At 41.4% G+C, this 12117-nt stretch overlaps 2 protein-coding genes across 11 annotated transcripts in view; one reads left to right on the top strand and one right to left on the bottom strand.

Moving 5' to 3' along the window:
* The window catches only part of BLNK (B-cell linker), a 201804-nt gene that overhangs the window by 136307 nt on the left and 53380 nt on the right, over positions 1–12117 (bottom strand). The window contains exon 4 of the mRNA XM_019502659.1: positions 11053–11099. Coding sequence (XP_019358204.1) covers positions 11053–11099 — 47 coding nt within the window. The remainder of the gene's footprint in view (positions 1–11052; positions 11100–12117) is intronic.
* Positions 7604–12117, top strand: part of DNTT (DNA nucleotidylexotransferase) — a 464208-nt gene continuing 459694 nt past the window's right edge. For 7 of the 10 annotated variants that reach the window (XM_019502670.1, XM_019502663.1, XM_019502671.1 and 4 more), the window contains exon 1: positions 7605–7851. The gene's annotated coding sequence lies outside the window, so the exon portion shown is untranslated. Of the gene's footprint in view, positions 7852–12117 lie in introns of all 10 variants that reach the window. The other 3 variants (XM_019502662.1, XM_019502674.1, XM_019502672.1) reach the window with 2 other exon arrangements.

The following is a 12117-nucleotide window of genomic DNA, read 5'->3' on the forward strand; positions in this document are numbered from 1 at the left end:
TATATCTACATTGCTATATATCTCTTACTTGCACCTCTGCCTGCACCTTGCATTTAGCTTATAACTCCATCTGTAATTATTACAGTCCCCTTGACGCTTACACGAGAGGCTTTCGCTCTCTCCTCCAGATACCTTATTACTATTTATCTTCAGTTGTCAATAATTCCTTTGAATTCTCACTTCTGCATTTTAAAAGTCCAGATTTGATGATGTTTAATTATTTTTCCCACTTTAGAAGTACTGGAGAGTCTACCCATACCACAACACAACCCCCTAATGTAGTAAATTAAATTTTATATTGTTGTACAAAGGCAGGAAAAAATTACTTTTTCATTGGTTATCAAAGTAGCCACTCTGAAGGACAGAAGGAGGTAATACTCTTCTGCAGGGGGCTCTGTCTGCGGCAATAATGTACTGTAAATTAAGTAATGTATTCAAAAAAATGAGAGGATTCAAGCTAGGAGACTTGGAGTGAAATGAGTTAAGACATCTGTTCTGTTCTCTGTACAGAGTGTGCTTGAGACTCTGCACATGTGGAATTCAGCTAAAATGAGATTATAAATTAACAATTCTTCATGCTTCATTGCTTGAGTGACCTAGAAGTTATTTTCTTCTGATTTTGAGTCCCAGGTGCAGCACTTTCCGATTTACCAAATATAACTTTTTAAAAGGGAAGAAAGCCCATTGAACTGAAACAGCAACAGCCTGTTTTCTGTGGTCTGAATGCAGCTTTGCAATACAGGAAGGCAAAGCAAATCAGCTGAAGGGGTAGGGGAAAAGTGCTTGAAGGAGACTGATGTTCTGTTCTTGACTTTGCTGCAGACTCCTATGAAAACAAGTAGTTTGGATCTACAAAGATTGGCCTAAGGTGGCTGTTTCAGGTTTTTAAGAGGCACTCCAACTTCAGTTATCCAGAGACAAGTTTACAAAAGCAACAGGCATCTGCAAAGCCAAATGTGACTGTGAACTGTGGAGACTTAACACTTTTAAAAATCACAGCCAAGGCATCTCAAGTTGGGTAATTAGGTTTCCTTTTCTGTTTTTTCTGTCTCCATCAATTAAATTGGGATAGCAATGTTCAACCGTCTAATAGGGGGGTTGGCATAAGGTTCTTGCTTCAGTGCTCAACCCACATCCATTCAGCACTCATTCTTATGAGGCAGCTGTAACCATTAATTGACAAACCATGGCAGCATAAACTCCATGGTTTACCAGACTAAAAGCAGTAGTGGTTCATGATTCACCTTCCTGGCTGTCCCTAACAGGGAGTAACAGATCCTCCTGTAAAAGAGATACTTATGATAATGCCTTTCAAAAATACTCTGAAAGTACACACAAAAGTGCAGCTCCCTACTTTAACTCATAGCACTTCACAGAAAGTGCCATGAGTTAGATCAACCCTCCTGACTCAACAGACATTTGCTATTGGGTTGGGAGGGTGGGGGATCAAGCTCCAATTTGGAGCTGATCCAGCAAGAGGGGCTGTGCTCTACAGCCTCTTCCCATAGCCCTGCCCTGCCTTCTCCTAGCTCTGATGCTGTCTGCACGATGGGAAGGGAGGAGAAGGGAAAAGTGGGAGGTCGGGCTAGGGTTTTCCCAGTCTATGCTGGAGTGGGGGTAGGTGGACTGGAGCCAATCCACCCCCTTCCACTCCAGCACAGGCTGGGCAAACACCAGCCTGAGCTGGGTTGCATCAACCCAGCTGCCTGAGTAGAAGGAAGTTAATGAAGGCACTCCATGTTGGAACACCTGCATTTGAACCCTCATATAATGAGGGTTAATTTTTTGCATGATCAGGGACTTTTGAAGTGTTTTGCAGCCATGCACTTCTGTTAGGGCATGGCTGTAGAGTGCTTTCATGGGGCTGATCACACAGCAAATGTAACTTCTGCCTGTGCATTGAGTGCTTCTTCACAAATGGTTAAATTAAGAAAGATTATTATAGATAGAACTGTTATAGCACACACTGCCCTGTTTTTCAACATCTTTCTAATTGTTGAATTAACTTGAGAAGGACTTCATGGAAAGGAGGGAAAAAATGTGCGGCTAAATTGGGGAAACCTTAAGAGAGAATTGTTGAGAACAGGGAGTGAAAGAGATTCTGTGGTATCAAATATCAAGAGCAGTTTGCAGAAGATGTAGGCTATCACTAGTATACCCTTTTGGAATACCAGTTTCCCTTGCTTTATGTGGTACGTGCATTCTCGGAAAACTGTGCATAAATTGAATTTGCATAAAGGGACCCCAGTTTATAAGGTAATCAATAGGGATTCATTCCCACAGAGGTGAGGTAGGGAGGGAGAGAGGCTAGGGTTAGGGAAGGGGCAGGGGGAGGGGTGCAGTGTAGCCCAGTGGCTGAAGGCAGGTGGAGTTAGCTGCTTCCGGGGCTGCAGCAGGGAGCAAAGGAAGGGAAACTGTCAGTGGGTGCGGGGTGGGGGGGCACGGCTCTTGCTGCAATGTGCACCCTGGGAGGGCTGCAGGATGGGGGCTGTGCCAGATTCTTCCCAGGGGCACATGCCCCCAGATCTGCATGTGGGATGAGAATAGGCTGCCACTGCAGGCTGGGGCTGGCAGCAGCACCGGGCTCTTCCCAGCACTTGAGGCAGGTGGCAGCCTGCTCTCACCCCATGCACAGATCCAGGGGCACATCCCCCCTGGGAAGAGCCCACCATAGCCCCCCAGCCCGCAGCCCTCCCGGGGCATGCATAGCAGCAAAAGCCGTGCTCCCCTGCCCTGCACCCACTGACAGATCCATCTGCAGGTGGCATTGGCCATTGCCGGGGCTGCTGCAGCAGGGGCTAGGGTGAGTGAGAACATGCGGAGGCCTGGGGGGCACGGGGCACAGTGCAGCTTGTCTGCACTCATCCGATACCCTGCTGTAGTGGCCCCAGGATTGGCTGATGCCAGCTGTCTGCAGCTGCTGGGCTGCGCTGCACCCCAAACCCCCCAGGGCTCCACTTGTCCTGACTCACCCTAGCCCCTGGGCTGTGCCATACCATGGTGCAGGCAGCTGGCATTGGCCATTCCTGGGGCTCCTGCAGCAGGGGCTGGAGTGCACTGGGACAAGCAGCACTGTGTCGTGTGCCTCCCAGGCCTCTGCTTGTCCCCACTCATCTCAGTCCCTGCTGCAGCAGCCCCGGGAACAGCCAATGCCAGCTGCCTACATAATGGCATGGAGCAGCCCAGGGGCTGGAGTGAATGGGGATAAGCAGAACCCTGGGGGCTTTGGGGCATGGCACAGCCCAGTGGCTGCAGGCAGGTGGCATCAGCCACTCCCAGAGCAGCTGCAGCAGGGGCTGGGGTGAGTGGGGCCCTGGCTCCATGGCGCTTTCCCCTTCCCCCCACAGATTTACCTGCTTGGGTGAAAAGGGTGCACATCTATGCTGATCGCATAAGAGTGAATTTACTTGGCATATAGTGAATTTGGGGTATAAAAAAGGTCATCACCATGAATTCCACGTGCCCCTGGAGGCTGGGGGGGCACGGTGACTGCCCACAGGTGGTGGTGTCAGCAGTGTGGGTGTGGTGGCGGCGAGTGGAGAGCTCCTGTAGGTAGCCGTGGTGGTGTTGGTGGCAGGGAGTGGGTGGCGAGCGCTGACCACCCACGGACACTGCTAGCGGTGGCGGGGGGGGGGGCTGACGAGGGGCAACTGCTCACAGGCACCACTGGCAGTGTTGGTGGTGCTTTTCTCAGGGGTTGCACGGCTAATCTCAGGGGGTGCAGATGCACCTTTGTGCACGCCCTACACATTACCTATGGTCATCACATAAGAGCAAATTCACATATACAGAACCTGCATGAAGTGAGGGAAACCTGTAGATGAGTAAAAGCTTCCATTGTTGATTCCTCCCATATCCAATTCTGTTTTCATTTGCTGCTTTCACTTGGTTGGGCATCATAAGGTGAGTTGTACTAGTGAGGAGAGAGCAGGAAAGATTACCCAGCAGCCTGAGACCTGCTTTGAGGGTGGCCCTTGCTTTATTTACCAGCAGAGCTCTTGAAACTATCTGCAATAGCACCATCTGGTGATCTTCCAACAACCAGTATTTATTTTTATATCTTTCTTTCTCTACACAATACTCAAAATGTACCAGTTCAGGTTAACAGTTTTTTTGTTGAGAAAGAAAGGCAAGACCAGCCTGGTCCTTGCAGCTGTTTCTGGTCAACTTTTATTTAGAATGCTTGTGCAATGGCAGTTGACATGGTGTATCCACCTTTGTGTGAGTTGACTTCTTTGTGAATTATGGGCATTTATAGACCTGCTCTGGGAGGCGAGGAGAGAGGGAAATACTTTAATTAGAGTGCCTCCAAGAACAGCTTTAATTAAAGGGCCCAGAGTGTCACATGTATCAGCATTCCTGCACTGAAACATGGTGGTGGAGGCACTTTAACTAAAGCACCCCCCGCTGCCTTTTTTCAGCATGGGGATGCTGATGCACATGATGCTGGAGTCTGCTGGTGTACGGTAATTACCATGTGCTCTGATGCACTGTAATTACAGCACATTGGAACAGACTCAATGTACATGGATAGGTGCCCTTAGGTATTAATTGACGGGACTTCAAAGGTACAAAAAGGAAGGCATTGAAACAAATGTTTCAAAGTCCAGATTCAACAATGGGAATGAGCAGCCACAATGGAAGTTACGGAGGGGCAAACCTCATAAAGGCACTTACATAAGTAAGTAGGCACATCATTGTAAAGCTATTTTCTATGTTTGGCATCTAAGCCACCATGTCTTCAATGCCATTGTCTATGGGTTGGCATACTTACTTTCTGACATCAGTCAAGCCACTCAAAATGTAGACACCCCCCCTCCTCCAACAACTTACCCAAACCTAAGAGTAATAAAAATGAACTAAAATTTAAAAACGGCTGTTTAGTTTTTTTGGAGGAAAGTCTGGGCTGATTCTTATGCACTGGGAAATGTTATAGAAATTTCCAGTTAGGATGATATTGTTTTTCAGCTGTTGGAGAATTAAAGTATGTTTGGTAGGCATCCCTTCCTCCATAGAGCGCTTTGTATCACAACAGTTGGGTAGCTGAGGCAAGGGAAATAACCCAGGTAGACAGTGCTCTTGGTTCATGGCCATGCAAGCTGTTTTGGTGCACTGAGGCAAGGATTTCTTATGGTGATAACTTTTATTGAAGTAACTAAATAGCTGAGATAAAGTTAGAGAAGGTTTTTGAATGTAAGTTGTTCTTCCTCAGGAAACATCCTTGCCTACTATGTAGCAGACCCAAACATACAAACTACCATAACCTTGGTGCACCGAGACATTCACCCACCTTTTGAACTTAATCAATTTTCTTTAGTATTGCTTAATTCCTATGTTATATGTTAGGAGTAATTTGCAAATAAGACTCTTTTTTACCTTTCTTTTTGGATGCAACATTAAAGGTACTAACTAAGGGGTACCATGGGCTCTTTGGCTGCACTGAAAATCTTGCAAAGGAGAATTTCAGCTTTTGGAGAAACTGAAGTAAGGTTAAGGCAAAATTATCATTTTAATATATGGAACGTGTTTCCTCTGAAGCATTTATATTGCTGTATATTCTATGCTAGCAGCTAAGACAGCACCCAGATAAGATGTTTATTATACTAAAATACAAAAAACTTCTTGCAGGCTATATTGGGTGTTATTTTTATTATTCGGGAGGGAGCTATATTAAGAAAAATAATCTAAATCTTAAACACAATTTTCTGTGGCACTGTTCATTTTCAGCAACAGGATAAATAAAAAATTTTGAAAATACTATTGAAACTACACAGGGAAATTAAGAAAAACAAGGCAACAAAATCTGCATGTTTAAAACTGTACAACTGTGTGCCTGAGTCAGCACTGGCATTTTGAAGCAATATGGTAATTTAAAATCCATTATAATATAGATGTGCTTATGAGAGGGGTAAACTTTGCTTACTTACTAATTATCATGATAGAAAGCACTAGTTACAGAATGCTTCTCAGCTTGAAGCCTTCATTGGGAAGAAAGTGCAAATGTGGAAAGTTGCAAGTTGTCTGTACAGTTGCTACTCATTTAAAATTGGCAGTACTAAAAAGTACAAATACAAAACATTTTTAAACTTATATTGCTTATAAAGCCTCAATTTCACACTCATCCAAATGGTGTAGTACCATTTCCTGTACTATGAAGTACTAATCCTAATGGTAAAGCTGAAGTAGAATGTAGAAATCAAGTATTCAGTCAAGAGACTGAAAATGTTAACTTTCGTACTGAAGCATGGCATCACTACTAAGTTTGTAGTACTGACATAGCCCCAGTTATGCAGGTGCAAATATTTCCCGTGGAACACATGGGGAAAATATCTGATGTAGCTGATATACTGGCTTTTCCAATTCACATTTTCCTCATCTCTTCCAGGTGAAGAAATCTTGGAAAATTTCATCCCCATATTAATTTGCTTAAAAAAATTATAAATAACCGAAAAAGAAAAGTTAGAAACTAATTTGTAAATCAGTCTTAATATTAAAGTATCTACTTCATGGATACCAAAACTGTTTAGTTATCTTATAAGATGATGACAACTATAAATCACCACTGTGAAAAGTGGTGGATGATTATTGCAAAAAATAATCCAGACACTACCCACATTATAATTAGAAGGCCTTTTAATTATGTGCTATTCATTTGTTCATCTATTGTACAATGACTGAGATACATGCAGTGTTATTATATATAAATGAGATAAAACCAAGACATGACATTTCAGATCTAATTTAGAGCATGTTTATAGCACAATGGCAGGGGGCTCTTGTTGGGAAGATTCCCTATCCCTAGTTGTATTATGTATAACGAAGGTCTTCCAATTTAATTATTCCTGGGAACATGAAATATGAGTAAATGAGGCACATTATGATATAGTGTCTGTATAAATACCTGACATTGCAAGCCTTGAACTATCTATACCCTGCTTAATTAAACTATAATTATGTCTCTCTTTCTCAAGATTTACTTCCAAATTATGGATATGTAGCACTCAATTATACTTAAGACTCATATGTCAGTTTGGCAGATGTGAGTTTCACAAACTCCCTTGCATTGCCTTTTGAACAAAACTAAGTAAGCATTTTCAGAAAGAATAAGATACTTCAGAATGCTGCTAAGGCTATTTTGATATGATTTCCTTTCTGTCTTAGATAACATCCTTGATCATGTCCAGACGAATGCGGTTGTATGGTTTGTGGTGTCTCAAACGTGTCTGCAGCACCACAAACTGCACAGTCAGGTGTTCTCTGCACTGCAAAGGCACATGGCCCATGCATGCACTGCTCCATTTTTCCCCCCTGCAGGTTATCCAGGATATCCAGGGGTCAAAAAAACCCACGGAAAAGAAAAATGGAGGAGTACGTGCACGAGAAGCATGTGCCACTGAAAAGTGGAGCTGGGCCACCTGGAGCTGCACTGTGGCTGCCAGCCAGGCTCCACCCAGCAGGATCACCACTGTTGCAGCCCCAGGATGCCTCCAGAACCCCAGGTAAGTTTGCTGGGGCCAGCACAGTGCTGTCCCCAGCCTCCTGTACTGCCCCCAGGGTAACTTGTCACACGTCAAAGTGTGCATGGCATGGGTGTTCCCTGGGGACAAGTAGCAGTGGTGCAAGGTTTGCTGCTGCTACTTGTCCCTGGGGAACCAAACGTCCACTCTTGTCTGGATGCAGCACCTGAGAGTACTGTACTGTTCTGGTTATCTTTTTCCTTGAATAAATTTCAGAAGTGACTAAATCTGCTTGTGACCACAATAGCTGGGATGTTGTAGACCTTTCCCAGGGAAATGCTCTTCAGAATACCATCCACACTTGGAAACTTTGTACTGATCCCAGCCTGTTGAGGTGAGAGTGTTTGAATTGTCTTCACATTTGTGGATTGTAAAATGCTAATAGTAGTTGAGCTGTCTATGAGTGTATACCAGTACTTTCTGCAGCAACCAGGGGATTACTGGGACTTTCCTCCACATGTTGATGGAGTCTGCTGCTGGCTAATTTGTCAGATGCAAGATGGCAGTACAATTTAGAATGACTATGAGCTTTAGCTTTTAGACTGCCTTTGGTTTTCTAATTTCAATATCTTTCCAGTTATGTGGATAATTAGAATATTTAGACTCACAATAATAAAGATTAAAAACCAACAGGGGGCATATTTCAGGACAGCCAACTTCTATTTAATGGGAGTTAGAAAGAAAAAACATTCCTTTTCAGCAGAGTATTCCATAGCTGCAAGAAACCTTAAAATAGACATCTTACCCTAAGCATCTGGCATTGGACATCATTAGAAGGAGAATACAGGATTGGATTACTAGTCTGATTTTATCTGGTAATTGTTCTGTCCCTATTTTCCAACTCATATGATCCTTGTGTCAGTTTAGCCAGTTAAGACATGCAGTTCTATAGGAAGACTGAAAATTCAGAGCCCAGTGATGGAATACAGCCACTATAGTTCCTTTATTGCCCACAGGGTATTAGCTTGTTATATTGCTTAATTAAGTTTACAAATTTTTCGCCAGTTTTATGAGTACAAATAATTTCTTTCACTTTTTCCCTCTGCAAGTTGTTAGGGGTGCATTCTCCTTTCATAAAAAGCATAGAATAATATTTTAATAGCTTTTGTTAAAAATTAATAATGAATTAAAGTCTAAAGTGTTCTTTTAAAGAAGTAATTTCGTAAAGAAGTATTCAGAAAATCCTAATATATATATATATATATATATATATATATATATATCTACATCATACCATTGATCTTGTTTACTTCAGAAATCAGAACTTAAACTTTTTTCATACAAAGTGAAGTCCATTTTTGAGTTTTTGTCTTGGACTCGATGACAGCATTGACATTACAGAAAAGTTTATGTTCTTCTACTTACAATTAGACAGTTGGATGATTAAAAGCTCACATCAATGAGAGTCAATCCCTGATGGCAAATCAAGGGATTCTATTGACTTTCACTATGTAGTAGATCAGACCCATAAATGTCATAGAAACAAAGGTCATGGTTTCAGTCAGCTTTATGTTATTAATATCCTCTACTGTCAAAATTGCACTTCATTATACTTAATTTATTTGCAAGATGGTCCTCTGACATTTCCTTATTCATCTAGTTAATTATTAATATGAGCCTATGATAATATTAACTTTCTTTTTCATCCAAGTCTTTATCAGTAGGAATACAAGTGTGATGGGGAAAAAACAAGACTTATCAATAGAGAGGAATTTTGAAACTCAGCCTTTTTTTTTAAACAGCCTGGCATTAGTGTTTTATGAAAGAGGGGAAAAATAACCATGCATAAAAAGCCATGGGGTGAAGTACAGCATCTTGCTTCATCACAGCTGAGTGCATTTTATCAGTTAATAAAATACACTTCTTGATATCATTGTTTCACATGAGAAAGCACTTCCATCGTTCCTAAACCATAGGCTATGGGCAACAAACAGCTCATAGCTACAAGAAATTAAAAGATATTTAACAGGGAAAGCAAAGTATGATGATACTTGCCCTGTTGTTTGCTTGGCATTATGGTCCATAGGCTGCCCAAAGTTGGGGACCGGCAGTTAAAATGCATCCAAGAAAAATAATCTCCCAAATATTAAAGCTTTTACCTTAAAGAGATTTTAATTGCCATGCCTCAAGTGTGTGAAAAAGTTTTACAACTTTATCATCACAGTTGTTTGTATCATAATTTTATATTACAACCAGTATTCAGAAGGATATTTAAATGCCAAATGTTAACATGGGTGTAGGTTGTAGCTGTGTTGGTCTCAGGACATAGGCAGATGAGGTTCTTTGGGTGAATCTAATATCTTTTATTAGACCAACTTAAATAGTTGGGAAAATTTTTTTTAGCAAGCTTTCAGGTTTAAAAGCCCTTCGTCAGGCTGAGGAAGTTTCTGCAGTTGATGTGCTCTCTTCCTGGAATTCATTCAGGAAGAGCACACACCAACTGCAGAGACTTCCTCAGCCTGATGAAGGGTTTTAAAATCCAAAAGCTTGCCACATTATTTTCAACTATTTAAAATGTTAACATGAGACATTGCCTATAAATATTGGACCACATGAGATTTGGATAACATTCATTTACCAGGAAGTGAATGAAAAACTCTCACTCATTTTACATAGCCCATAAATAGTATCACTTTGGGGTCATTAGTAGCTTGCATCAGATATGATTAAGTGACATAGACCCTCTAAGCTCATTACTAATCCTGTGGGAACTAGCTGGTGCCAAAGAAGGTAGACTGAAATTGACTGCAAAACAGGCCAACGTGCAAACCTGAGTAGTTTGAATTTGGACCTGATTTTATGAAAGTGGTCCTTGTTTTATACAGAACAGACAGTACATAGCAATATATCATATGCTTTCCTCACTGTGACCTTTGCTTCCCTGAACTGATTATTTACCTGCAGTCTGTGCATATCATGGATTATTATCAGAACAATGTAACTGCTGCCAAGTTTGCATGATTTTCAAATCTCAAGGTCAGGTTGACAAAAGAACTCCCTTACTTACATAATTAAATAACAACTTATTTTCAAAAGGACTGTGCACCCAGTAGCTCTCAGTGTGTTTTCAATGCACCTTATTTACTGAGCTTTGTTGAAAATCTGGCCACCTAAATTGGTGTCTAAGTGTGAGAATCGTTCATCTGAATATGTAGTACCCTACAGTGCAAACTGTACCATGCTTTTGGGTTCCAGAAAAGTTGATAAAGTTAAACTTGCCTTTTTCCTAAAGTTGGGAAATTATACTGTTTTAAACCTGATTACACTGTTAAGAGAGTATCGTATTACATGAGAATAACTGTTGCAAGAATAAGAGAAACTATATTGTTAGCTACTCTGGGCCTCAGTTCTGGTGAATATTTTACTACCTTTTTGTTGAGTAAAACTCTAATTGCTTACCGTCTATAGCTGTTTGGTGAACAGAAGTTTACAGTTCTTAGCATCAACCCATTGATCAACAAAATGAATGGCAGTAAACAGTAGAACATTAGTAAACTCATGTTCATGAGGAAGCAGAAAGAAATGAGAGACTTACGGCTGGTGCATTATGTTGAATCTTTTCAGCTCATAGTCAGTTATATTCTGAAATGAGAGAGAAAAAGACAATCTCAAGAAAGCTGCAAAATTAAAAGTTAATTTAAATGGGGATCAATGTATAGACTGAATTATATTCTTAATTGTGTTAAGCAGTGACTTATTTTAAAATTGGCCTGTTCATGCATTTACACAGCCATCTAATCTGAGTTAAAGCTTAACTTTTTATTACTAGCATTCTAAAATACAGTATAGTTAGGAATTTAACCTAGAATGTTGCAGGTTAAAGTGCACTGGTTAATGAATTATTCTGAAAAAGACAGACAAGCTCTCTTGTTTGTTATTTCTCCTTTCCAGTTCTATCACACTTTCCAGATACATTTTTCTGTCTTCTCAAACTTTTACTGAAATTAGTGGAAATTATGATTAAATATTGATGGGAGACTAACCCATCATACTCTTGCAACACTTTTCTGTGATTCTTCATGCCCAGTTTTTCATTGGGGTAGGAAATAAGTGGCAGAACTTCAGATTTACAGCCTGACCTTAAAAAGTTTCTGTCATTCTTTGTAGATTTTCGAGGGATATGTATATTTTCTTGCAGTGCAAAATTGCTGGTATAATTTCCATGCTTGTTGTTACTTGACTACCTTGGAGCACAAATAAGTGACTTAGAGGAAGTGAATAATCAGATCCACAATTCTATGCATTCACAAAAGAGGAAGACAGCAGATGGAAAAACTTATTATATGCAGGAACTGGAAGAAGGAAAATATATCTAAAAGAGAGTCAATTTATGTTCTGAAGTAAGTTTTTTCTTATAGTTGATACTCTGGAGCAGGGGTGGGCAATTATTTCAAGTGGAGGGCTGCTTAACAAGTTTTGTTGAGCTGTCAGGGGCCACATAGGTAGCCTGCCCCTTAACAGTTTCCCCACCCCCCGTCACTACATTGGGACCGGAAGTCCTGCCCCCTAACCCCTGACCTTTGCTACCAGAAGTCCCTCCCCTTGCTGTCCCCCAATACTCCTTTTGGGAGCGGGGGGGGGGGGGGGGGGGGCACTTTAC

This window comes from Gavialis gangeticus, unplaced genomic scaffold (genome assembly GCF_001723915.1).
Source record: "Gavialis gangeticus isolate Ggan-Ray unplaced genomic scaffold, GavGan_comp1, whole genome shotgun sequence".
Classification (NCBI taxonomy): Eukaryota; Metazoa; Chordata; order Crocodylia; family Gavialidae; genus Gavialis; species Gavialis gangeticus.